This window comes from Enhydra lutris, unplaced genomic scaffold (genome assembly GCF_002288905.1).
Source record: "Enhydra lutris kenyoni isolate GAN:26980312 unplaced genomic scaffold, ASM228890v2 scaffoldscaffold39, whole genome shotgun sequence".
NCBI classification, from domain to species: domain Eukaryota; kingdom Metazoa; phylum Chordata; class Mammalia; order Carnivora; family Mustelidae; genus Enhydra; species Enhydra lutris.
In genome coordinates, this window is record NW_019154123.1 from 27,058,038 (window position 1) to 27,085,477 (window position 27,440).

Sequence of the window (27,440 nt, forward strand, 5' to 3'; positions counted from 1 at the left end):
AAAAAAAAAAAAAAGACCTATTAAAGCTCATAAACTACAGATTCAAATAACGAGAGGAAAACTGTTAGATTTTATTCATAACTGAACTACAACGAAGGAAATACAGTATTGAGCTAACTTAGTCATGGGTGAATCAACATTCTTAACTCCACCCCACTAGCCCAACTGGTTTAAAAAAAAAAAAAAAAAGCTACTGTTCAGCTTTTTTAACATGGTTGTGAATAAAAGTCACAGTCAAGAGGAAAAGAAGATCAACATGTTTTCAGGGGTCAAGTGCTAACTTGGGCAACAGGTTTTCCAGTGTTTCTTCTTGTATTTGTATATACACAATTGTATGCATTAAGATAGTTCTTTTTTTTTTTTTAAGATTTTATTTATTTATTTGACAGAGAGAGATCACAAGCAGGCAGAGAGAGAGGAGGAAGCAGGCTCCCTGCTGAGCAGAGAGCCCGATGCGGGGTTCGATCCCAGGACCCTGAGATCATGACCTGAGCCGAAGGCAGCGGCTTAACCCACTGAGCCACCCAGGCGCCCCGCATTAAGATAGTTCTTAAGAGGGGCACCTGGGTGGCTCAGTGGGTTAAAAAGCCTCTGCCTTTGGCTCAGGCCATGATCCCGGAGTCCTGGGCTCTTTGCTCAGCAGGGAACCTGCTTCTCTTCCTCTCTCCCTCCCTCTCTCTCTGCCTGCCTCTCTGCCTAATTGTGATCTCTGTCCATCAAATAAATAAATAAAAAATCTTTAAAAAACAAAACAAAAAAAAAGATAGTTCTTAAGACAGTTCTTAAGGCTTCAGTAGCCTTTTAAAAAAAAGGGGGGGTTGGGGGCAGAAACTAATGAATATAGATTAACTCTGAATGATTTCGTTTATTTTCAAAATACTTTTTATTTTGGGGAGCAAGATCTTTCTATAAAATCTTACCTATATACAAAAAATGATTCATAACATTTTTACTACTAAAACAAAAAATTGTGAAAACTGCCACACTATAAAATACAATCATAATTTGCTAAAACAGAATATCGAGAGAGGTAGTCTGTGGCTTACTATTCACAGGAATTTAGAGAACTAATAAAAAATTAAAATAAAATATTGAAAATTGTATTTCTTTACTTCTCAAACCCAAACCTTCTCTCCCATGGCAGTAAGACTGGTACTTTCTTAAAGTAAAATGGTGACAAAGTGACTAGAAAAGAACACAACCGGGTGTACGTCATTCTAACATGTAGCCTATACATGCATTTGAATATGCAAAGGAAGAAGCACCTTAGATAAAATAAAAAACACCTGATCACATCATAAAACTGCCACTGACAATGAATGTTTGTTTAACCTTGGTATGTACCTGACCCTAAACAAAATGATCAAATAGATTTTTATCTTCAACCTTGGCTTCAAGTCTTCACCTTCTCTCCCATATCCCCAAACATACCATAAGTAAGAGATCTATAATACATTCACAAAAAGATAAAATTTCCCATAATTGCCAAAAACAGCAGTCCCAAGAATATCTGTCCTTTTCAGTGCCTTAGGCTAAAGAAATAAAGCTTTAACCAGAATTTCAGGGATCAGCCTCTGAATGAAAAAGTACTCTCCCTTAAAGTGACATTTTATAGGCTAAGCCAAATCTTGGAAACATAATTAAGTGATAACCTTGTCCAGGCTGAGTTTTAAAATTTTCTATTTGAAAACCAAATCAGACTAGGTTCTTGGTTTTTAAGTCACAGATTTCTTGATTGGTGGCAAAAGTAGCCAAGCAGGTAATGATTTTTAATCACGTTGCAAATGGAGGAGAGTACAGGCTTAAGTGTTGGGGAGACTGGAGGAGACAGTATAGTAAGACCTAAAACAATGAGGGAGGTTGTAAGGAAAGTGGGGCCTGTAAGAACTAGCAGTTCTCACAGACAGGACCTTTGAGGATGGGTTCGTAAGTGACTCATTATGAGGATGGGTTCATAAGTGACTCATTACCTTCTTGACAATTTAAAAATGGATAAACATACGCAAAGTCTCTTTTACAGCCCTAACTATTGTGATGCATTCTTCTAAACTAAGAACCTACAGAGAGAAAGCCATGACATGGGCAAACGTTAGAACACTACCCACCCCTCCAAAAATGAAAGCCATTTAAAATGTGGAAAGAACAGTAAGGGACAGAGTAATAAACGGTGGAGAACATATATTCGGTTCCAAATACATACTCCCCTTGGTTACAAGACAAAAATACACTACTGTCTTCACAAAGAGTCCACAGAAGGAACCAAGAAAATGAAGAAGGATAATCAATTTCCTTTATATCAGTTCCACCTGGGGCACTGAGGTGGTATGAGCAGTGTAGCAAAACTGAGCCTCTCTTCGAAAGAATTTTTCTCTGTTAAGGAACCACAGTGACTGTTTTGCCCTGGTTCCTCTCAATTTCTTTTCTTCTAAGTGTATTCTCCATATCATGAGAACATCAACCTACCAGCCTTTCCCTCCATCCCTTTTACATATTGCTAAACCCAATTATGGTTTAGTGGCATAGCAAGAAAAACTCAAAAAGGCCAAAAGAACTCATGCTTCTAGTCCCATTCTGCAGTTAATGATTTCACATGTGTATCTGGACTCACAGACTTAGGCTGGAATCTCAATTAGCTCCATCATATATATGCGAGATTATATATAAATTTAGAAAAGTTTCTCAACTTTTTGTGTGCTTATTATTTCTCTATCTAAAAAGTGGGAATAGTAATGGCCCCTCTCTTTCAAGATTAATGTAAGAACTAAATGAGATATTTACTAAATATCTAGCACAATATCTGGTCTTATTAAATTCTAACTATTAACTACTAATTATAACCTGTTTAAAGTCCAAGGACCCCCTTGGCCTAGCACAGTTGTTTTTCCAGTAAGATTACAGATTTGTGACCAGCACATTAAAAAAGAATTTATTAGAACAACAGAAAATACAGAGTGCAATTAAGGGGAAGTACTGTTTCAAAAATCTTTTTTGTCAGATACACACACACACACACACACTCTCTCTCTCTCCTTCTCTCACTCACACACACATGCTGTCTTTCTCTCAACTAAGCCTCCTGCAGTTTCCCTGTGTTGCCTTCCCTATGTAACCTTCAATAGCTAACACAGCTGGTTCTTGCTCAAGGGCACAAGAGCATGTTCTGTAAAACTCTACAACATTTATCAGGCTGTGCTTGTTTCTGTGTACGTCCCTCCCATTAGAATATAAATTCCAAGGAAACTTCTTTACCTCTGTATTGTTGACACCTGAAAAATACTGAAGGCTCAGTAATATTTTTTTTAATAAGTAAATCATCAAAATCTAATAGGTATTAAAAACATACAAAAATTTTTAACCACTTAATCATTATCTGATCAGGTTTTATTACTGTATAGAAATATAAATTTAGCTGTAGGTCTCCTAAAATCAATAAAGTTGTTCTCTCTCCCAAAGTGCCTATTACACTCTCTTCCATCTGGAAGTGATGATACATGTTTACTTAAGAAACTGAAATGGCTGTTGTGCATAACAATCTTTGAAAAGTACAACTTTAGCGCACACAGATGTGCCGCACAGTTGAAGTTGTATTTAAGGAGACCAGCCACATCCGTGCTTCTTTGGTAGATGCAAAGAAAGGCATATTACCAGGCAGCAGCTGCTTCTTTTATATGGCAAACTGTCTAGGATCCCCTTTCACGTGCACTGCAGGTACTATGAGAACACATCTAAATAACACTGGGCAGGTTCCTGCTTCGGTACTTAATATAGAAAAATACGAAGAACTTTCATATTTTCAGTATCACCACCATTCTCAATTCTACTTAAATGTAAGAATCAAAGTGATACAAATACACCAACTCTTTTTATTCCATCACAAAAGGCAAAAGACTAGAAATAAGTTCTAAAGAAATTCTCTTCACCATGCTTACGGATATCAAAGTCAAAAGCTGAAAGTCTACTAAATCAAGGTTACATATAACACTTGATTTTACACTTGTCAAAAAATAAAATAAAAGCAAATAACTGTTTGCTCTAAAAAGAGACTTAACTTTTTAAGGTATGGGTTCCGTTAAAGTGATCTTCCAAAATACTTGTTTCTGAATAATTAACAACTTAACTGAAAAACCGGAAGTCTCCGATTCATCAGGATTACAACTCTCTTAACACAGCAAGCTACATACATGACACAGTAAGGGAACGAAGAGCGGCGTCTGTGTCTTGGGGCTCAGGCACCACTTTGCTTCCTCCCCAGACTGATGAGTAAGAATGATCATTGTACCTAACCCTGAACTTGTTAAACATCTTAGGAAACAGCTATTTCACAAAAATCTCCTTTTGCCATTTCAAATACATTTTAAGTTATTTTATTATGAAACTCTATTTCAAAGTAATTTATTGGGCTTGGACATTAAAGCCAAGTCTTAACAGTTAAGACTGATTTATTCCAAGAAAAAATATGAGCTTTGATACATACTTTTAAGAAACAAAACTGATTAACAGTGGCAACAAGTTCCTGCTACTTGTTAAAAATTCTTCCCTATATTTGGAATGGTAATTTTAACAACCCTAGGAAGAGGGCAACACTCACCAGTGTGAATCTTCTCATGTCTCTGGAGCAGGTACTTCTGTATGAAACGCATGTCACATTGACTACATTGAAATGGTTTTTCGCCTTAAAATAATTTCACATCCACAAATTAGTTACTGGATAAAACACAGTTTATAGTTACTATTTCTGAGGAAAGATAAATCTTAGAAGCCCAAATTCTGGAAAATTCCAAATTATCCACACAATATATTTATACTGTTCATTAATCTAAAAGAATTTTACTTCCTCAATTTCCCCCCACAATTATAAAATGCACATTCTCACAATCACACAAAGATGAGATCAAATCCACTCTATATCCGAAAGAAAGAAAGAAAGAAGGAAGGAAGGAAGGGAGGGAGGAAAGAAGAATGGAAGGAAAGAAGGAAGAAAACAATTTAAAACGATTTAAAAATCAGAAAGCTAAAAAGGACCCTTGGTTATCTACTGTGTCTTAAACAGCTCCTCTCTCCTTTTATCTGAAAGAAGATCCACCCACCTTGGTCTCCATGGCTAACTATCCCTTTATGCCCTTTCAATTATTTTCTCCAGAACCTTCAGAACTTTCAAACATCTTCCCCCTGACCTTCCCACCCCACCCCCAATCTGACCTCTTTAATCATTCCCCCTTCTCTGCTGGAACCTTTCCTTCTAAGTATTCTTGAAGTCTGCTCTATGCAAACAATCTTTCCAGAAATCCTGAAACATTCCCACCTTATTACTTTCTCTCCTTCCTTTTCAACCATACCTTAAGAGTAGTTAACCTCATGTCTCAAATTCTCCACAACCCACTTGTGCTTTAACCCTTACATTCTGCTTTCTTAGAAACTACTTGTGATCTCTTTGCTATTTATTTCAATGGTTTCTTCTCAGTTTTCTATCCCTCTCTATCCTCTCTGAAGATTGTACCATTGCTGATCATATCCTCCCTGGAACTCTTTTTTTAGCTTCTGGGACACTCTATTTCCTACTTCATTAAACCTACCCTACCACTCTATCTTCCCCACCCCACACCCTTTAATTTAACCTACGTGTCTAGTCTGTTTCCCCAAGGATCTGTGATTAGTCTTTAGGTCTGCTCTCTGCAATGTCATGTTATTATCATTTTTTAATATTTGAAACTATTTCATAAATCCATATTTCAAACTCTATCTGGATGTCTTGCAGAGGAAAATAAATGTTGATAGGCTTTTAATAATACATTCTTTAACTGTTTCTCTAGCTGAAAAGAACACATGAAGCCAGATAAGTGTCCAATTAAGACTAACTAATTTTATACATCCCTGCTCATTGTTTTCTCATTTAAAGTTCTTCCCTGGTTTCCTTCTGACATTCTGGCCTATGGAAATCTCTGATTTAAAATACAAGGTTAGCTACAGTCATAGAAATAGATGACATTCACACGAGGTGAAAATAGCAACAATAACCTTACTGGCCACAAGTCCATTTTAATTGAAGAAATACCTGTATGAATGAAGACATGTCTCTGTAAGTGATAGTTCGTTCTAAAGGCAGCATTGCAGTGCTCACAAACGTGAGATTTAGGGGTTTTCAAACCAAGTGATCCATCCTCATTTATTGTAAGGATCTAGTTTAAAAAAAAAAAGGCAAAAATGAAGTTTTAAAAACATAATACTAACTTACAAAAAAGGCAATGCCTTTTAATGCAAACAATCATCACCAGAAATTATGAAAAGTTTTTTCCTCATTTTGAAAAGGCTGTAAGAATAAGGTTATCATTAACTGTAGGAAAGTACAAGGTGACTCAGAATGGTAAAAATCACTAATAAAACCTCAGAAGCTGGTAAGAAGATCTCAGCACTCTATCCCCTCCTCTCCAAAGGTGATGTCTAACAGAGTCCCTAAGTGTTCTCTGCTGGGGTGAGTATAACTTTACTTTCAATTTCAAATTCTCACATATGCAAGATGAAAGTTTTATGTTTTAGACAGACATGGCTTAAGTATCAATCAGTATAGGACTGGTTAAATCCTGGAAAATGAATGCAACTTAATATTATGTAGTTGTAAAATAAAACGAGAAAGCTATAGACCTATATGGAAAAAGCCCAAGGATTTATTAAGTAAAAAATCCAAGGTTTAAATGCAGTACATAATTTTGCAAATTTTTTTATATAAGAAAGTACATACCAAGATACATATTTATTTGTATATGCATAAAAACTATTTAAGAAAGATACACATGAAACACATATAGCGAGTTGTGATGGCTGGGGAACTGGGCAGAAGGGAGATAAAGTGGGAGGGGGACTCCACATTGTTTATATTTTAAAATATACTTATATATTTTAAATACTCTTCTTAATTACATAAATGCTTACCTATTACATTTTCTTTCTTTTTGCTGAAGAAGAGAAAAAGCAATCTAAGTTTTTAAGTCATTTAGCATAGAATTTGGAGTCTGGTTCACTCTAGGACCTCTAAGGTTACTTATTCTAGGGTTATTAAACCATCGTTGAACATATTCCTAAAAACATTTATTGGATAAATAAATCAAGAGTGGGTATGGGGAAGGAAGACAGGTGACAAAGAAATCATATCGTCCTGGGCTTCCTGAGGTTGAGGATATTATGGGCCTGGTCTGGACAGTGCCAGAGAGAGAAGCTCATCTTTGGGCTTCATGTATTCCAACTTATCAACCATTTGTTCCACATGCAACATTAAACTGTTTCTCTCATTAGACACATGGCAGAGTAAAAATAATAAATGATCTTTTTTTTTTTTCATTATTGGGGAGATTAGAAATGACATGGCAGAAGATGATGTGAAGATAAGAAGCAAAGAGAAAGCCAGTAGGAAATCAGATCACTAGAGCATGGCAAGTAAGAGGGAAACAATACTGGAGGTAGCATACAGTGTAGGAGCTATGAAACCGCATCCCACACAGGGCAGAAAAATCTAGGAAACATCTTGGGAAATATAAGGGCCTGTGAAACTGATTAGGGCTTGTAAACACACAGCAACAACCCCTTTCTCAAACCTAGAAAACAGGAGAGGTAAGGGGGAAAAGGCTTTAGTTTTTAAAACATTCTTTTACTTTAAATTCTGGAAGACAACTCAGCCGGTACTGTATGTAAATCAATGGTAATTATTATGCAAATTATACAGGATATGTGGGTTCTGGGCAAACTGCCAATGCGGTCAACAATGCTTCAAAGTCTATGCACCAGAGTCATACAGAGAAACATTTGGCACAAGAAAGGAAGTGGGTGTCACAGCTTCCTGATGAGAGTCAGTGAGAATAGAAAGTTTCATCTCTGGCCAGTCCCTCTAAATGTTTTGACCCCTCCAAGTCACAAAATAACATGCAAGTTAACACTATGCAAAGCAAAACAAAAACGACAAAATCTTTTCTAGGAAGATTCAAAATATTTCTATCATAAAACAAGTAACAAAAAGATGTTAAAAATTTTATATAAAACAGAACTAAAAACAAGATAGCCCCAGGTATTTTTTTCACACATATGTAACAAATAAGATCCAGTGCCAAACACATGGCAACTCAACAGCTTCCCGTGGCATAGCAACTGCAGGGGGTGGGGGTCCTCTGCGAGGAACGAATCCGGCCCAAGTTACTGACGGGGAAACGGATGTGATCCCTGACTGTACAAAGCCCTCTTATGAAGAGTTAAGGAGTTCTAGGTCATTGTTTTCTGGCACTGAAGGTAATGCTGCCTTTCACTGTGGATTCAAGCTTTAATTCAAGGTGGATTTTATGGATGAAACAGCATTAACACTGGTTTGTGAATAAGACGACTGAAAAATCTAGCACATTTATAAGTTCAAAGACAGAAAAATCAAATTCTTAGACATTTTACTATTTCTCTCTCTCTCTTTTTTGGGGGGCAGAATAGCAAACATATTTGTATAAAGGACACTAAGTAAAATCCATCTTGCTTCAGAACAGCAAGTGGCTCTTCCAATCTATAATCTCTTTTAAATATACCCACGTGATTCTGCCAGTTATACCACTATAACCCCAGTGCCCAAAATGGTATCTAAAACATAGTGAGACTCTATAAATTTCTAACATGGCTGTCTGCTACCCATACCAAACATCCTCATGGCTCACCACTTTATTCTTTTTCAAAATTTTTGCCAAAAGTGGTATCTTTCAATTTTTCGAAGTTATTAGTGCCACAGTGACATGGCTATGCAAAGAACAAAGGCCCTTAGTGGAAAAGAAATGGCACATTACTATAAGCAAAATTTTCTTCCTTGGTATAGATATGGCTTCTGTTCTTGTTCACACCCTTTCAAGATCCTTTGGTGGAATGTGATTTACCAATTAAATGTGTCTGCCTTAGAGATTAGCAGTCTCACTTGCTACTATAACTTGACTGTAAAATATTTTTGCTTTTCTTTTCCCCCTCAATTTATGAACACTATTACAACTAAAGATTTTAAATTTCAAGGTTTAAATCTTAAGATGCCTGCTATATTACCTGCACATGATTTATCTTGCTTCTTGTCATTCCTACTCTTGGAGAAATTTGGTATATTATAAAGACCAAGAAATTGGGCTTTATCAAGAGTGGAGAAGTTAATAGTAGTCTAAATAATACTTAACATACTTGATTTTCTTATCTGTTTATAAATTCAAAACAGAATTTTCCAGTAAAAAAATTTCAAAACCAAATGGAATGCCTCAATTAATCTGCTTTCTTAATCTCACGGGCCATTAGATATATTTTTTGATCTGACCCAAATCTGTTCCCAGCTAGCTACTATATATAATAGTTATCTTAAATAATACATCAATTTTCATCAGGCACTAACAAAGCTCTATTAAATTTAGAGATTTTTCACTCCTCAAGGGTCACTGCCACTGAACAACCTAATACCCTTCAGGGAGGAAAAGTTTTGCTGTCTTAAAAGGCAGAAATTATCTTCTCCATTCTGTTATGTACTATTAAAATTATTAAAGTATACTTTGAGGTAATGGTTACAGGTTTTATCATATATACCTAAATCAACCTAAATCATCTTCTACACCACCAAAACCCAAAAGACAATGTAGAGGAGAGAGTTTAACTTTCTCCTGCATTATGAGTCAGTTCACTGCAACGGGGGTGGGAGGGGTAGAGAATGAGATCTTCTAAAATTCTCTTTATTCTTCAAATCCAATTAGAAACAGAATAGTGCCATCCCAAAGACATACAACAAAATAACACAGCTACAACCCATCCATAGCAATAACCAGCACACTACCTTGACCCTAACTACTTCTAATATCCCACCCTCACACTGTCACTCTCATTCTTCAGAATTTTCACTACCTCTCCATACTAGATTTTATATATTACAAATTTCATTTTAAAATGACAAGCTTTTGACAGTGCCAGAACACTATATCTATATATATAAGTCACTATATATAAAAGTCACTATATTGTAGGCATGGTAAAATAATAATGCTCAGCATAGTAACACTGAGTTTTAGACAAGTTTTTCCTTTGTCTAGGTTTCCCAAATACTAGGCAAAAAAATATGTGATATTTAAAGAAAGGTTTACATCAAAATATTTTTTTAAGTTAGGGTTCAGTTTTGTGAGAAAATTGTTTACTCAAAACACACAGCTCCCTGAGAAAATTAGAGAAATAAAATGCCTGGGTGGCTCAGTTGCTTAAGTGTATGCTGACAGCTCAGGTCTCGATCCCAGGGTCTTTGCTCAGCAGGGAGCCTGTTTCTCCCTCTCCCTCTGCCTGCTGCTCCCCTTGATTGGTGCATTCTCTCTCTGACAAATAAATAAAATTCTTTTTTTTTTAGAAGTCATATTTTCTTGTTTCTGATGCAGTGCTCTTTTTTTTTTCAAGATTCTATTTATGTTTTTGACAGAGATCACAAGTAGGCAGAAAGGCAGGCAGAGAGAGAGGGAAGCAGGCTCCCTGCTGATCAGAGAGCCTGATGAGTGGCTCAATCCCAGGACCCCGGGATCATAACCAAGCTGAAGGCAGAGGCTTAACCCACTGAGCCACCCAGGCACCCCATAAATAAATTTTTTTTTTATTAAAGCATTTTGTTTTGTTTTTTAAAGATTTTATTTATTCATTTGACAAAGATCGCAAGAAGGCAGAGAGGCAGGCAGAGAGAGAGGAGGAAGCAGGCTCCCTGCTGAGCAGAGAGCCCGATGTGGGGCTCGATCCCAGCACCCTGGGATCATGACCTGAGCCAAAGGCAGAGGCTTTAACCCACTGAGCCGCCCAGGCACCCCATAAATAAAATTCTTAAAAGAGAAAAGTAGAATACTAACACATTCTTTTACTAATGTTCTTCTTCATTTTTCTCTTAAGTACTATTCTGTACTTCCATCCCCCATTTTATAATCAGTTCTTCAGCTTCAAAGCCCTTCTTCTAGTCAACACGTAAGAGAAAGTATGACACATGCCTAGTGTATCTATTTCTTGTTCCCTTTAATTAAGTTTTCTTCATTGAAAAATTCAATTAAAGGTCTTTTTTATATCAAATCACAAATCTTTTCTGGGAACGAATGGTGTATGATAAATTGCTAAGAAAGGGTTCTCTACATAATTCACAATCTATTTGATCTGTGGAATACTCTTATCCTTCCTGAGTTCAGCACAACTTTGAATAATCTGTTTCTACTCAGACCACCTAAACTGTTAAAACAAAAACAGCTCCTTTCTTTAGCACCTGATGAGAGATTCTGGCACATCATAGGCACCCAAATTGTTTGCTAAGGGAATGAAAAAAAAAGATACATTTCTGAATAAGAAGTAAGGAATTAAAAGTACTCTGCTCTAATCATTCAGTCACTAAGACATTTGAAAAGATCTATACAATGTACACAATACTGGATTAATGTTGTTATACATATTTTTCTTAAGAAGATTCTCAGAGTTCATTGATGTTGACTCAGTAATCCTCACGGAAACCTCTGTGTTTCTTCATAATTCACTTCACAAGTCAGTATCTAAGTAAAGTGGTAATAGCTCATTCCTTACTTCTTATTCCACAAGTTTCTAGTATTAAGACTTTGGATTTTCAAGCATAAACATAAATCACAATCGCCCTGGACTCTTTTCAAGTATAAATGGAAATCCCCTCAATAAGAATCCCCAAGGACAGGGCCTGGATATTTATAACTGGAAAAGCCCTATAAGTGACTCTAGTAAGAGCCAGGAGGAGACGCACTGACATGAATGCATGGAGAATGAATTATGTTTACTAAAACTTTTCACACATTTCTGATAACTTTAGTTATACACAGTGCTCATTCACAATAAAACGAGATTCAAAGGGGCAATGGAACTAAGTATAGCAATGTAAAAAAGAATAGCATGTCATTAAGGATGAGACAATGAAGCGATTATAAGCATCAAAAAAAAAAACCATTTAAAGTCTACCAGTCAGGAGTTTTCAGGGGTAAGAGGCGGGGAAAGCCCTAATATCTCAGTCCTTCCAAAGGGTTTCATTATAATACATACAATTTTTTTAAAAATGTTTACATCATCAACACAGACATTAGACATTATTGTTCAAATGCACTATATTTAAAAAGAACACAACACATTAAAGATTTCCAACAAAGTTGTTAAAATTAAATTAAATGACATTAAAAAGATTTTATTATACAGAAAAATTTACTTTCATAAAACAGCTTAATCCATGACAGCACCAAATACCTTGACCTAGCTAACATTCCCTAGCTTGACTATCCTCTTCTTCAGATATGTTGCAAATGTATTTTGGCAATTTTCAAGTTTCAAATCTACCTCTGCCATACAATAAAGGCTTAGAAAGCAATTATTGCTTAAAATCCATGGCAACTAATGACATAACAATACAGTACTTCTCACTACAGAGCGGCTCTTGAAAGGAGAACATGGATGCATATATGGATGTGTAAGCTCTAATATTTAGAGCTCTATGTGTAAGCTCTAATATTTAACAAGTCTATCATGTTAGTTATATTTTCTGTACAGATCCCCAATCTAATATGACACAATGGTGGCACACACCCAAAATATTCATAATGGAAAAATTCAAGGTCTGGGAAAGATTTTGGGAGAGAGTAGAGTCCTCTAAACATAGTGAATTATAATTCTTTATGAAACTTAGAACTGTTTTTAAGGAATTTAAAATAAGCAACACACTGATTTATAAATGAGATAAGCTTTTCTTTCTCTTCTTATAAAAAGACAGAACTAGTTACTTTAATGAAAAATATGAAGTTTAAATTTTTAAAAACATACTTGAGAAAATGTAAATTAACTCAGTGGCTCTGCCTCAAATTCTAAGATGCCAGATACCAAAACCATTCATGTGGACACTGCAGACCAGTATTAGAAAACAGTCACAACCATTTAAACTGTGTCAGGACAGTTTAAAAATAATTGTTTTTGTTATTCTCACCCCCTCATCTTCCATATATTATTTCTAGTTATTTCACTCTCCTAGGAATTCCCTAAAAAGACCTCCCCAAAACATTCTTATATAATATACTTAAAATATGCCAAATCTTTCATCTAGCAATTATACAAATATAAATTTACATAATACCCTTAAAAATATTCTAAGCATTAGAATTAACTCATAAACATTATGAGTTTATCTACAAATTAAACAAGCAAAATAGCTTTAAACCTCTAAAAATCTGATATGCACTTAGAAACACCTAGAACAGAGCACCAAATAGAGACTTCAAGTAACTCTCTACTAGAAGATAATAATCTGAGTTTTAGTCAATATTTTAGGATACATTATATTCAAGAATAGTACCAGAAAAAAAAAATGGCAATAAAATATCAAGGAAAATGTAGTACATACACTGTTTTTTTTTAAAGACTTTATTCCCCATAGATTAGCAGTGAACCCAAAGTAACAATCACAATTGCAATATTATAAATTAATTTTTCCTCAAAACCATGTATTGCTCTGTATGCTAAAAACTTTATTTACTCATTAATGTAAAACAACAACAACAAAAAGTAACATAAGTCACTGAGAAAAAAATTAACCCCAAGAAAACAAGGGAAGGAGAAAGGAAGGGAGGGATTTCACAAACCATAAAATATAAAATGCCAATAATTATGGGAGAAAAAAAAGTTTAGTATGGCCATTAACTAAAGAAATTAGAATTTAACTATAATGAAATGTCCATCTTAAGCTACAAAAAACGAAGTCTCAACACTTGAAAGTACAGACAGGACACACCTCAAGTCCACTAAAGGTAACAATGTAACTGGTACAACATTTTCGGAAGGAGCCACTTCATCAACACTTTTGAACAATTCATGCCCTCTGACTGATGACTGACTGATTCTACACACAATTTAAGTGCAGCATGATTTAAAATGAAGGCAAAGATAACACAACTTCCAACAACATAGCCATCACCAAATATAATGTGATACATCATAAAATATTATGCAGCTGGTAAAACCTAAAATCTTTAAAAAACCATTAATAACTTTAAATGTAAAAACTGCTTACACACTGTTAAAAAATTAGGACATTTAATCAATTTATGTACACAAATTTGAATACAGAAAGGGAATATGGCAGAAAATTACGTTAGCTTTCTCTGGCAATATGACTACAGGTTATTATAGTCTCTATATTTTTCAAATTTTTCTATAGTAGGTATACATATATATCCCAAAAGCTATGATATGTTGTTAATGTTTACCAACAGAGTAAGGAGTCAGGTGGTGGGAAGTGTTGGTTGATATTCAAGGTGTAAATATTCTCACTATGGCTAATTTTAAGTTACTAATGATTTTAGCAGTGGCTTGCAAAATTCCCGTAAACTTGGCAAGCTCTGGCAAGCCAATTCAAGCTTGCTCCAGCCCATCACTAAGTCCAAAAATAGACAAATTATATAAATAATGATGATGATCTAAATCACAAATGCAAACATAAGGAGCCATCAAAATTAAAAGGTCATGTTATGACTAAAAAAAAATTCTTCTTCACTGTATGAGGGAAAACAAAAGATGAAAAATAACTATAAAGATGTAAACATACCACTCAGAATTCAGAGATGTCATAGGAATACCAAAATGCTACCTACGGTCACCTACTACTATACCAAAGAGGAAAAAAGCAGGCAATTACAACTAGTATTTACAAAGTCACTTATTTACTAATCTATTCATTCACCCATCAAGTATTTATTAAGGGCCAATTATGCCTACCATTCCAGGCTCTTAGGATATAACTGTGAATAACATAATCCCTGCCCTCATGGAGCTTACATTCTAGCATAGGTATCCAACAACCTTTCCCTGACGAAAAACTGGTGCTGAATTTTCTTGAAATCGTAATATTAAAATAAGTAACACTAATATGAATGAGAAGCAAGGGCAGAAAAGAGACACGTGGAAAAAGGAAAGTTTGTTTTTAGAAAAAAGAGATGGTAAAAAAGGTGGAAAAATGAAAACCAATGGCCCACCACCTCCATGCAGACACGTATTCCATCCTCCTGGAGATTCTGATACAACATTGCAACTTCACTATGCCACATGAGATTTTTAATGTTTGCCTTATGGTCCAGCCAGGTTCCTGCCCATAAGATTAAGCAAAAGTTTGGGATTAGGAGGTTAGGGACCACCACCTTAATATATTCTCTTACTTTTGCAGGAGAACGTTGTTTCCGTTTCTTCTTTTTCTGTAAGTCTACTGGCTCTCTGATTTGTTTTTTGTCTCTCATCAGTTGCTCAGATACATCAGTAAAAGTAATTTCCTGCTTTACACTTATCTGTTAAAACAAAAAAGCCAATTTTAGAAATAAACAAAAAGTCCATTATGACAAAGCCACTGCATGTTTAATTCTTTGCTAAACCTACATATAGATGCTTCCAAAATAATTGTGTGTGTGTGTGTGTGTGTGTGTGTGTGTGTGTGTGCAATATAGTATGTTGGAAGAGTTCATTAACAGGCAACAGAGTAGTAAGAGTCAAGAGTATATAAACTAAGAAATAGACTAAGATTTTATAAAAACTATCTGGAAAAGAAGACTGAAGATACCATGGGAAAGGATTTTAAGACCAAAGAATAATGTAGAAGTCAGGACAAAGTAAGATCAATTTCACTCCCACATTTAAGGAAACTGATGCTGAAGTTAAAAGCACAAAAGGAGGTTTAAATTTGAAAAATCAGTCAAATATTGGGGGGAATAAAGGGTATTCAGACTTCACAGTAGGCTTTGCTGCCATTTGTAAAATACGAAGCAACACAAAATTCTAAAAGGTAAACACGTTAGAAGAAAGGTAAGACAAACAACGAAAATTTAAACTCAACACTCTGACAATATCTTAGCTTAACCTGTACTTTCCTGGCCTATACATCAAATCATCACCAAATAAAGATGTTTATAGAACTGGATATGGTTCTGGGCCACTGTTATGCACAAGGCAGGATACTAATGACACAACAAATAAAAACTACAAAAATGTTATCCCATCTTCAGTTCTCTGTTTTCACAGATAAGAAAAGAGATGCTTGTCCTAAAAAAAGAAAAGAAACAAAAAACAGAAACGCACGCAAGTTCTTACATCACTAACGGTAGTGCCAGTTCTCATCACAATTGATCATACTTAGTCATCTGCTCTTTCATACTACATTTTCCATCTATCCTTGAAATGAAAACACAAGAATCTTAAAATTAAAAACTTTTCAACTCAATAGGCTATGAACCACATTAAACATCCTCAACCTTTCCACCATGTAAGGACACAAGAAGTCTGCAACTAGAAGAGGGCCCTCACCTTACCATGCTGGCACCCTGACCCTAGACTTCCAGCCTCCGGAACTGTGAGAAACAAATCTCTGTTCAATAAATAGAAGCTAAAATAAATAAATAACTCCTTAAAAACAATCCAGGAAGTACCATGTACAAGTGGCTACATTTTTCAAAACACACACTAAAAAAATGGTGCAAAACATTATAAATATCTTACAGATTCACAGTGTAAAGTTGGAAGACAGCTGTGTAGAAAGGGTTCATGAGGAAAATGGAACATAAGGCAGGGATTTCAGGCTGACAAAATAAGGAACTGGAAGCTCTCATAACTTCCTGAAGTGTAAACATTTTAAGAATCACAAATCAAGAAGAACCTTGGCACAAAAACAGGACATAAATGATTATTGGGCTAATAATTCTATCAGGTTATAGAATAATACTAGCGAACCTTCCCATGGCTTCTTTTGGTATCATTACTTGGGACATAAAATAAAATGGTAAAATCACCACCAACAAGGCTTTGGAATACAGACATGTTGCCACCTCTGAAGTGATGTGTACTGAAATACAAAATTTGGGTTGGGTGTGAGACAGAAGAGATGATTACAGACTATGTAATAAGCAGCTGCTGAATTGCTCTGTCCCATTTTGCAGGGGCACCAAAAAGTAGTTCCAATATTTCCATCAGTTTCTAAATTGCAAAGAAACCATGAAAATGTAACATGCAGCAGTAGGAAACAGAGGAATTATTTTTAGCAAAAGTGCCAAGTAGAGTATAAGACAAATTCACAAATAAATTCTGCAATTAGCAGATATTCACAAACCAAGGAAGAGTCTTTATGTATAAACACTGAAAAAGATTAACAAATGTATCTAAACCTTTCAGTTACTTCCACATATATAGAAAGTGGGTTTTTTTTTTTTAAGATTTATTTATTTATTTGTCAGAGAGAGAGCACACAAGCAGGGGGAGCGGCAGGCAGATGGAGAAGCAGGCTCCCCGCCAAGCATGGAGCCTAATGTGAGACTCAATCCCAGAACCCTTGGGATCATGACCCAAGGGGTACGCAGATAATTAACGACTGAGCCACCCAGGCGTCCCTGGAAAGAAGTATTTGAACTAGCATTCTCAAATATAAGGCACACTTTTAACATATGAAAGCCCAGCCTCAAACCTGGAAGTATCAAGAATCAAAACATTGTGAATGTCAGGCACACAGGAAGTTACATTTTTAGAATGCACCAACAAGCTTATTACCCATAAATGGAATAAATTAAACTCCTCTATATATAACATAACCACTCACTAAAGTACACAGATCCAGCCTAAGGTGCTTAGAAATGATGAAGGTAACTCTAAACCATAAAGAAATAGACAGGTATGGTGATAAGTCAGCTAAAAAGAATGAATTGCAAAAAAGTCTGAGAAAACTTAAGTCTCCTTTGGTTTTAAGAAGACAACTGTACTCTTAAAAAAAAAAAAAAAAAAAAGTTTTCAGTTTTTTATAAAGTGGGCTCAATGGCCAGCATGGAGCTGTCTACATTTGAGACCTGAATTTCAATGCTGTTCTCACTACTAACCCAGAAATACCATCAAACTGTCAATCAGCCTAACTATCCTTCTTTTGTAAAATCTGACTAAACCCAGGCTCTTCTCCATCTAAAACCTGAAGCCCCCTCTAGATCTCTCACTTTGAGATTAGGGAAAACTGTCAAGCATGACTGCCATATCATATCTACCTTCCATACTCCTCTAACTTCTTCCCCAACACCTTTAGAAGAGATAGAATCCCATAATGCCATACCTCCTCACCCCTTGCCACAGCCCAAGCTGGTTCTTTCTTGCTACTTCTAAAATGTATCTCTTAATTATCCTGATGTTTTCTTCATTTTTTTTAATCTTTCACTTCATTCTCCTGACCTTAAATATAAAGAAGCCTCTCTACCTTGAAAAATACCCCTCTCTTGATTCCCATGATCACTAGTAACTCGAGCCCAAATCCAGAATGACTCTTTCAAGACTTATTTCAGTTCTGGCCCCAAAATAAAAACAAACTATCCTACTTTTACATTTAACTATTTCGTGCACTTGTTATTTGATTATCCACAAGTAAGATATTCTTCTTTGGTATTTCCCATAATAGCTTTACTCTTTTATTCATGCAACAGCTACTAAGTGTCTGCAATGTGCTAAACTCAGTCTAAAATAATTTAACAGAAGCTTTATATTCACTAAAATTCTAATATGTACAGAGCACAATTCTAGATACCGAGAATTCATCCTAAATATAAGGTCCCCTTTTCAAAGGTCTTAAAAATGTACACGGGAGTTCTGATGCGTAACAACAACAACAACAAAACCACCAAGCAATTCAAGACTGTACATATTAGGCAGAGAGAATAAGGGCAGGAATCAAAAGGAAAATTAATGAGATTGGAAGTAACCACGAAAGGCTTCATGAATCAAATAAGAGACTTAACCAGAGCTGCAGGTTTATTATATATATATCCCCCTTTTACTTTTGCCTTCCAACCCTGCTACCCTTCCCAACTTCTTTCTTCCAGACTCAATAATGTTAATAAGTGATATAACAAATGTGAAATGTGCTAAAATAAATTTGCCAGACACAGTGTGAGATAAATATTTCATTTGGGTTACACATTTTAGGCTACCCTCTACCCATAATTCCCAGGTAAGAAGGTTTATTTTAGACTCTTCCTTTTCTTCATTCTCAGTATTCTACATTCATATCCAGCAACATCCATTTCACTCTAACTTTATCAACCTTGCTGCCTTACATTATCATCTCCCTTATATGTTCTCCCATGAAAAAATTAATATTTAACTGTTTTGGGGGGCACCTGGGTAGCTGAGTCTGCCTTCAGCTCAGGTCCTGATCTCAGGGTCCTGGGACTGAGTCCTGCATTGGGAATCCCTGCTCAGCGGGGAGTCTGCTTCTCCCTCTCCCTCTGTCCTGTCCCCATTGTTCCTGTGCACTGTGCACGCATGCGTGCACTTCTCTCTCTCCCCCTCTCAAATAAAATCTTAAAAAAACAAAACAAAACTGGTTTTCCTGTCATCTCCCCAGTGAGGAATCTACAATAGCTCCTTGTTGCCCCTGGTATCAATTACACTCTCTCCAGCTCAGATTTCAAGATTCTCTGTGATTGACTTTACAGAAAAGACCTAGGTCACTTGGCAGGAATAGTTCTCCTTACCACCTCTCCTCTTTTTTTCTGGAGCCATATGTTCCCTTCAATTTTCAATTTCCTCTGTACTCTGTGCTACTGACTCAATTCCTATCTCCAAGGCTCTGCTGTTTCACTGCCTTTCTAAAATAATCTTCCTTATTCTACCAGCTACATCTTCTCTGCCTAAAAGCACACTTATATTTCCTCTATGAAATCATTTCTCATGAACCACTATTTTTCTAACAATTTCCTTCTTCTTATGGCCAAACTTTTACAACGAGTAATCTGTGATAAGAAACCTACACGGGGCATCTGGGTGGCTCAGTGGGTTAAAGCCTCTGCCTTCAGCTCAGGTCATGATCCCAGGTTCCCAGGATCAAGCCCCGCATTGGGCTCTCTCCCTTGCAGGGAGCCTGCTTCCTCCTCTCTTTCTCTCTGCCTACTTGTGATCTCTCTCTCTCTCTCTCTCTCTCTCAAATAAATAAATAAATAAAATCTTTTAAAAAAAAATTGCAACAAAATAACTGCCCCCAAATTTAGAGAAATGGTTATTCCTGAGAGTAAAAGTAATACACAGCCATATAAAAAGGATCTGTTTATCACTAGAAGGGAATTGTTTCAAAGTATTGCATCCAGGTAACAAAATCAAGGTAACTGTAAATATAACAAGTGTTTGAATATAAAAATAAAGATATAACAAATTAACTGTACTGTAAACATACTGCCTAAAGAAAGAATGTTAGCTATACTGAGGAATACTCCTAGAATCTGGAATAGAGAAAGTTAAGACCAAGAGAAAGAGAGTGAGTTAGTGAGTGTGTGTGTGTGTGTGTGTGTGTGTGTGTGTGTGTGTGTGTATTCACAGGATAGTTTTGGCAAGAACAGTTAAATGTAACTGGTCAATAGGAATAGTTCTAATTCTAAGCTCGCCAAGGCACAGAATAGGGCAAGGAGAGGAAGCAGCACACTGATGGAATAGGCCCTTTGTGTGATTCATGAACTATAACCTTCCCTTCTGCCTGACCCATGATTGCATTCAAAATTTTGAATGGAGTTACATTTGTCAGGATTTGACAAGGTCCACAGTGATCTTTTGATTTTGAAGGGTTCAGGGAACCATAGTTCACAGCAAATGTTCTAGTCTGTTCCTCTATATTTCTTATGATAAATGTGCATTTGGGCTGCAATGCTAGCAACTTAATAAATTAGATAACTCTAAGACAAAGTAGATGAAGTGCTCAAATCAAGTTTTCTTACCTGAGGCAGTGCTGACTTCCCCCAATTCTACATGGACATTCCATTCTTTCAACTTCCATAAAATCATGACTTAAGTTCTCTCCTAGTCCTCATGGAAGTTTTCTGAATCTATCCTTCTAATATATGTATCTATATATAGATATATATAGATATACATGTCTATATATTTCTATGTATATCTTCATTTTGTAAGAATTTCAGTAAATCTTTATCAGTGGTTCTCAAAGTGTGGTCCAGGGACTCCTGAAGGTCCCTGACACCCTTTCGGGTTGTCCATGAGATAGGAAATACTTCCATAATCATAGCACTTTTTTTTCCCACTCTCCTCTCATGCATACATAGTGGCATTTTTCAGAAGCTAAAATGTGATGTCACCACAGACTGAATGTATTAGCAAGTATGAGAATCTAGTTATGTTACAATAAGCCAGGTAATACGCATATTAATAAAATTATAAAACAAAGTCTCTCTAAATTTTTCATTTTAGAAAACAAGGTTTTGTTTCATTAAAAATGTTATATGTTATTCTTCACAGAACTAGAACATATAATACTGAAAGGTGTAGGGAACCAAAAAGACCCCATGTATCAAAAGCAATCTTGAGAAAGCAGAACAAACCCAGCGGTATCACAATCCCAAATTTCAAGATACACTACTAAGCTACAGTAATTAAAACAGTACGGTTCTGGCACAAAAACAGACACACAGATCAGTGGAACAGAAAAGAGACTCCAGAAATAAAGCCACAATTATATGGTTAATTGATCTATGACAAAGGAGGCAAGAACATGCAATGGGGAAAAGACAGTCTAATAAATAGTGCTGGGAAAACTAGGCAGCTACGTGCGAAAGAATGAAACTGGACCATTTTCTTACACCATACACAAAAATAAATTCAAAATGGATTAAAGACCTAAATGTGAAAGCTAATACAAAAAACCCCCAAACAAAAACAAAGGCAGTAACCTCTTTGCCATCAGCTGGCCAGAGAAACATTTTTCTAGATATAGCTCCACAGGTGAGGACAAAAACAAAAGTAAACTATAAGGATTACATCAAAATAAAAAGCTTTTGCACAGCAAAGAAGAAATCATCAACAAAATGAAAAGGCAACCTACTGAAGGGAGAAAACACCTGCACAATATTAGTCCCTTATATCTGATAAGGGACTAACACCCAAAGTATATAAAGAACTTACACGACTCAATACCAAAAACAAAACAAACTAAAAAATCCCACAAATGATCCAATTAAAAAGTGGTGAAGGACGTGAATAAATGTTTTTCCAATGAGGACATACAGAGGCTCAAAAGACACAAAAAGGTGCTCCTTAATCATCAGAAAAATGCAGATCAAAACTACAATGAGGGGCACCTGGGTGGCTCAGAGGGTTAAAGCCTCTGCCTTCGGCTCGGGTCATGATCTCAGGGTCCTGGGATCGAGCCCCATGTCGGGCTCTCTGCTCAGTGGGAAGCCTGTCTCCTCCTCTCTCTCTCTCTGCCTGCTTGTGATCTTTGTCTGTCAAATAAATAAAAAATCTTTAAAAAAAAAAAAAACTACAATGAAGAAAAAAGAAAAAAGAAATATCACCTCATAGCTAACGAACTGGCTAGAAGCAAAAGAAAAGAAATAACAAGTGTTGGTCAGGATGTGGAGAAAAAGAAACCCTCATGCAGTGTCAGTGGAATCTGAATTGGTGCAGCCACTGTGGAAAAGAGTATGGAGATTCTTCAAAAAATTAAAAACTGAAATATCCTACAATCCAGTAATTCCACTCCTGGCTATTTACCCAAAGGAAGCAAAAACACTAATTTGAAAAGATATATGCACCCCTATATTTATTGCAGCATTATTTATAATAGCCAACATATGGAAGCAACCATATGGAAATGTCCAATGCTGGATAAATGGATAAAGATGTGCTACATGCACTCATAATGGAGTATTACTCAGCCATAAAGAATGAGATCGTGCCATTTGCAATATAGACAGACCTATGGGATATTATGCTAAGTGAAATAAATCAGACAGAGAAAGAAAAATACCATATAATTTCAATTCTGTGTGGAATCTAAGAAACAAACGTACAAACAAAACAAAAAAGGAAGAAACAGATCCACAAATACAGAGATGGTGAATGCCAGCAGAAATGGCGGAGGGGGGAGGGGCAGAAAGGTGAAGAGGAGTGGGAGGTACAGGCTTTCAATTATGGAATGAATTAGTAACAGGAATAGAAGATACAGCATAGCAATTATAGTCAGTGGTATTGTAATACCATGGTATTACATATGGTAGCTACTCTTGTGCTAAACACAGCATAATACACAGAGCTGTTGAGAATCACTATGCTGTACACCTGAATCCATGGTACACAATGTGAGACTGTGTGCCAACTACGCTTCAACGAAAAAAATGAAAAAAGAAAACCTCTTGTTTAGAAGGCAGAAAAATACCGCAATTGGTGGGTACCAGTTAGTGGACGATTTCCCAGTATTATTTTTTAAAGGTATATTCTATGTTAACTTGCAATGCAATTTGTTATTTAAAAATTAATAAATAAAAATTTCAATTTCTAAAATGGTAAATAATGATCCATATAACCAACATAAGCAAGAGTTATTAGAAGCATTCACAATTTTTTAAGAGCAAGAGGGCTGTAAGACCAGAAATTTTGAGAGCTGCTGACCTAGATACATCTTAACTATATTTTGTGTTCCCTTCCTCTTCTCCATTCACTCTCTTTTAATAGGTACCTGGACTCCACCAACATAAAGAAATGAGTACAAATGGGTGTGCATGTATGAGTTAGCAGACATACATATATTTCCTGGCTCACTCTACTGGGATTACAAAGGAGCAACAATATCTAACACACTTAGCACCCAGAACTTAGGTTCTAAACACTATTATCCAAATAAGAGGAACTGGGGCTCCTTGGAGAAGTGACTGATTCCAGAACTCATCCAGGGAAAAACATAAGATGACCTTGCAACATCCTGTGGTACCAGAAACTAAAGAGCCAGAAAAAGGATGAGCATGTGTCCGAAGGACACAAGAACCAGTCTGGAGGAGCTCTTAACCAGCATAGCTGAACAACTTGAGCAACAAAGTAATGACATTACTGGATTGGAACTCATAGAATAAAATGAATACCCATGCTGAAGTAACTGGAAAAAATAATAAAGAAGAGACAGCTACGATTAACATAAATATAGCAAGAAGGAGAAAAATACAAAATCACAATTAGGTAAACACAACATTAACTACAATTGGAAGGGTCCACTAATGAATGCTAAAACCAGTAGGTAGAAATTTGAGGAGAAATCAAGTATTTAAACAGATTCAAAGATATCTTAATTACAAAGGGAAAAATAGCGACCTCATACTGGGGAAAACTGGCAGATAGTACCTAAACAAAGAATCAAGGTTAGTATCACCAGTGTAAGGCATACCAAATTTTCTATCAACATCACTTCTTTGGGGTTGTCAAAAATGCAGAGCTTCGGGGCACTTGGGTGGCTCAGTGGGTTAAGCCTCTGCCTTCGGCTCAGGTCATGATCTCAGGGTCCTGGGATCGAGCCCCGCCCCGCATCGGGCTCTCTGCTCAGCAGGGAGCCTGCTTCCCCCTCTCCCTCTCTGCCTGCCTCTCTGCCTGCTTGTGTGCACTCTCTCTCTCTCTCTCTGTCAAATAAATAAATAAATAAAATCTTTAAAAAAAAAAAAAGAAGAAGAAGAAGATGCAAAAACTAAATGCAGTATAGGATCTTATACTGAATCCTCAAACAGAAAAAGGGCATTAGGGGTAAACAAATGAAATTCAAATAAGCCCTTAGTTTTACCAACATTAAGTTCCTGGTTTTGGTAACTGCATTATGGTTGAATAAGCTTTGATATGAGAGGAAGCTGTGTGATGGGTTTATATGCACTCAAAACTATTTCTACAACCTTTTTATGAATCTAAAACTATTACAAAATAAAAGTTAAGAAATTTTTGATTTTTCTAACTACAAAAATACTTAGCACCCCAAACTTACCATATAGTATACATTAAATATGTGCAGATCTTCTGTGAATTATACCTCAGTAATGTTGGTCTTCTATAAATTTGTAGTTTCTCCCCCTCAGCATGATAAACAAAGATTCATCTACCATTTACTGTATACTGGGCACTGTCCACTGTTCTAGGTTCCTAGGTGTTAAGGCTACAGGATTGTGGGGCAGGGGGTGAGGGGGAGGCAGGTGGCACATGCTCTCTAGCCCATATAGTCTATTACAGGTCATCTCAGTTTCACAGTAAAATTATTTTCATCCCATCTTAAGAATAAGAGAACTAAGGCTCAGAAAAGTTAAGTCACTTGTCTAAAAATCCCATTAATTAAAAGGGGAAATCAAAATTGAAATCCAAGTCTTCCAAATCTAGCAACTGAAATCTTAACAGCTGTGATCGGTGAATTAATTATTACCTTCAAGTTACCAATAAGGAAACTAAAACTTCAGGAAGTGTCTTACCCAAACTATTATATTTCAACATTAGGACTTAAACCAAGATCTTGTGTCTTTTAGTCCAGTGTTATTTCCACTACTATAATAGCTTCTTAAGAAATCTGAATTATTAAAACTGATTTTAAAATAATTTTTATGTGAAAATTTTATTTTTCCAAATAGGAATTACAGTTTGCTTGCTGCCAGAAGGTGGAAAAATTTCTAGAGGTTCTAGAATGGCTACCATAGAAGGGAGAGAAAATAATTTTAAAAATAACAAAGTGAGGGACACCTGGGTGGCTCAGTCGGTTAAGCATCTGCCCTCAACTCTGGCCATGATCCCAAGGTCCTGGGATTGAGTCCCACAACAGGCTCCTTGCTCAGCAGGGAGCCTGCTTCTCGCTCTGCCTCCTCTGCCTGCCACTCCTGCTGCTTATGTCCTCTCTCTCTGACAAACAAATACCTTCTAAAAAATAAATTAAATAAACAAACAAACAACAAAATGGACAAAATATCATCGATATATAGGTGAAGCATAAGACTTGAGTTTCAATCCTACCTCCTCTAATTACTATCTGGCTAAACCTGGCTTCTAGTTGGAAAAGTATGGAAAAACACAAAAAGCAAAGGTGGGGAGTTAAAGGAAATACAACCTAATTCCAAAAAATATTAATACCAATGTGAGGCTAAACTAAAATTTAGTCATTTGGAACCTTCCTCACCTATACAACAGAGGAAATAATCCTCACAGAATTTCTGCAGAGTTAAAAGATATTATATATGTAAAGCATCAACTACAAAACATAGCAGTTGATAGCAGACAGATCCTTGATGCCACTAATGATCATAATCATTTCTTCATTTCTTAATCATGGTAGTAATAATATCCAGCATATACACAACAGAAAATCAAATGAGATTACAACAGAAAATCAAATGAGATTACATCGAGAACACTTTGAAAACTTTCATTTTCTAAACAAATATTTATGGTTATTAATTAACATACACTTACAGATGGGTTACCAATTTCTACAGAATATCTTCACCTAGACATCCTATTATCTAAATCAGTATTTCACATTAAGAACCTCCTTCCAAATTCCCTGCCTTGCAATATGCTATATTACCTCAGTCTTCTGTTATAAAGCGTCTTTTAATTTTCTTCTCTACTGCCAACCCAAGACCAAGTCCAGTTGTTTTTATTTCCCTCAACATAATTTACAAATCTAGAAATTCTATTTCCTAGTTCCTACTCTAGATCATTTATAAAGATATTAAGTTGGAAATCTCATACACTACTAGAGGAAGAATAATTGGTCAACTTTTATGGTCTACAAACTGACCAGGACATATCAGAAGTCTAAGAAATCTATACTGAAGAAATAAACTCACATGGCACAACAATGTCTACATATAACAATATTCTTTACGGTAGTAAAAACAAAAGTGCAAACAGTCTAAGTATCCAGTAATAAAGACTGAGGTAAATTACAATACCGCTATTTGATGTTATACAGTTATAAAAAAATCTTAGTTTTGGATAATATTAATGACATAATGAAATGCTCATGGTGAGGAGTAAATATATAATTATGTAGATAAATATATTTTACAATATTATACAAACACACAAATACATATGCAGCAAATTTTATACAAACACAAATACATACACAGAAAAACAAACAAAAAGCAAACACTAAAATGCTAACAACCAAATGTTAGTAGTGATTATCCTATAGTGACATTAGCGATTTTTTGCTATCTGCTTTATAGTTTTAGAATTTTTACATTTCCTCAACAAGTATGTATTATTTTATAATCTTAAAAAGATATTAAGTCCAGTGTTAGTATAAATCCCTAGTAGTCATCAAAGAAAAAAACCTGTTTATCATTAAGTTAACATACTAAGTTATTCTAAGAACTAAAACATTAAGCCAGCGAAGTGAGACTGAAAAAACTTGTATTGTGAGTGGGGAAAAAAAAGCCATCAAATAAACCTTGATCCCTATTGCACATCATCAGCAAAAATCAATTCCAAATGGATTATTAATCTAAATGGGATAGAAAAACCATAAAGCTTCTAGAAGTTAACAAAGTATCTCTGTGATTTTGGGGCAGGCAAAGAATTCTTACATAAAACACTAACCAAAAGGAAAAGACTTATAAATTGAATGTTATTAACAACAGCTT

The 27,440-nt window shown here is 35.7% G+C and overlaps 1 protein-coding gene across 3 annotated transcripts in view; it reads right to left on the bottom strand.

Moving 5' to 3' along the window:
* Positions 1-27,440, bottom strand: part of LOC111154993 (zinc finger protein 148) — a 119,757-nt gene that overhangs the window by 27,508 nt on the left and 64,809 nt on the right. For all 3 annotated transcript variants that reach the window (XM_022514972.1, XM_022514971.1, XM_022514973.1), the window contains 3 exons: positions 15,204-15,329; positions 6,053-6,176; positions 4,589-4,672 (listed from right to left, as the gene is read on the bottom strand). In XM_022514972.1, coding sequence (XP_022370680.1) covers positions 4,589-4,672; positions 6,053-6,176; positions 15,204-15,329 — 334 coding nt within the window. The remainder of the gene's footprint in view (positions 1-4,588; positions 4,673-6,052; positions 6,177-15,203; positions 15,330-27,440) is intronic.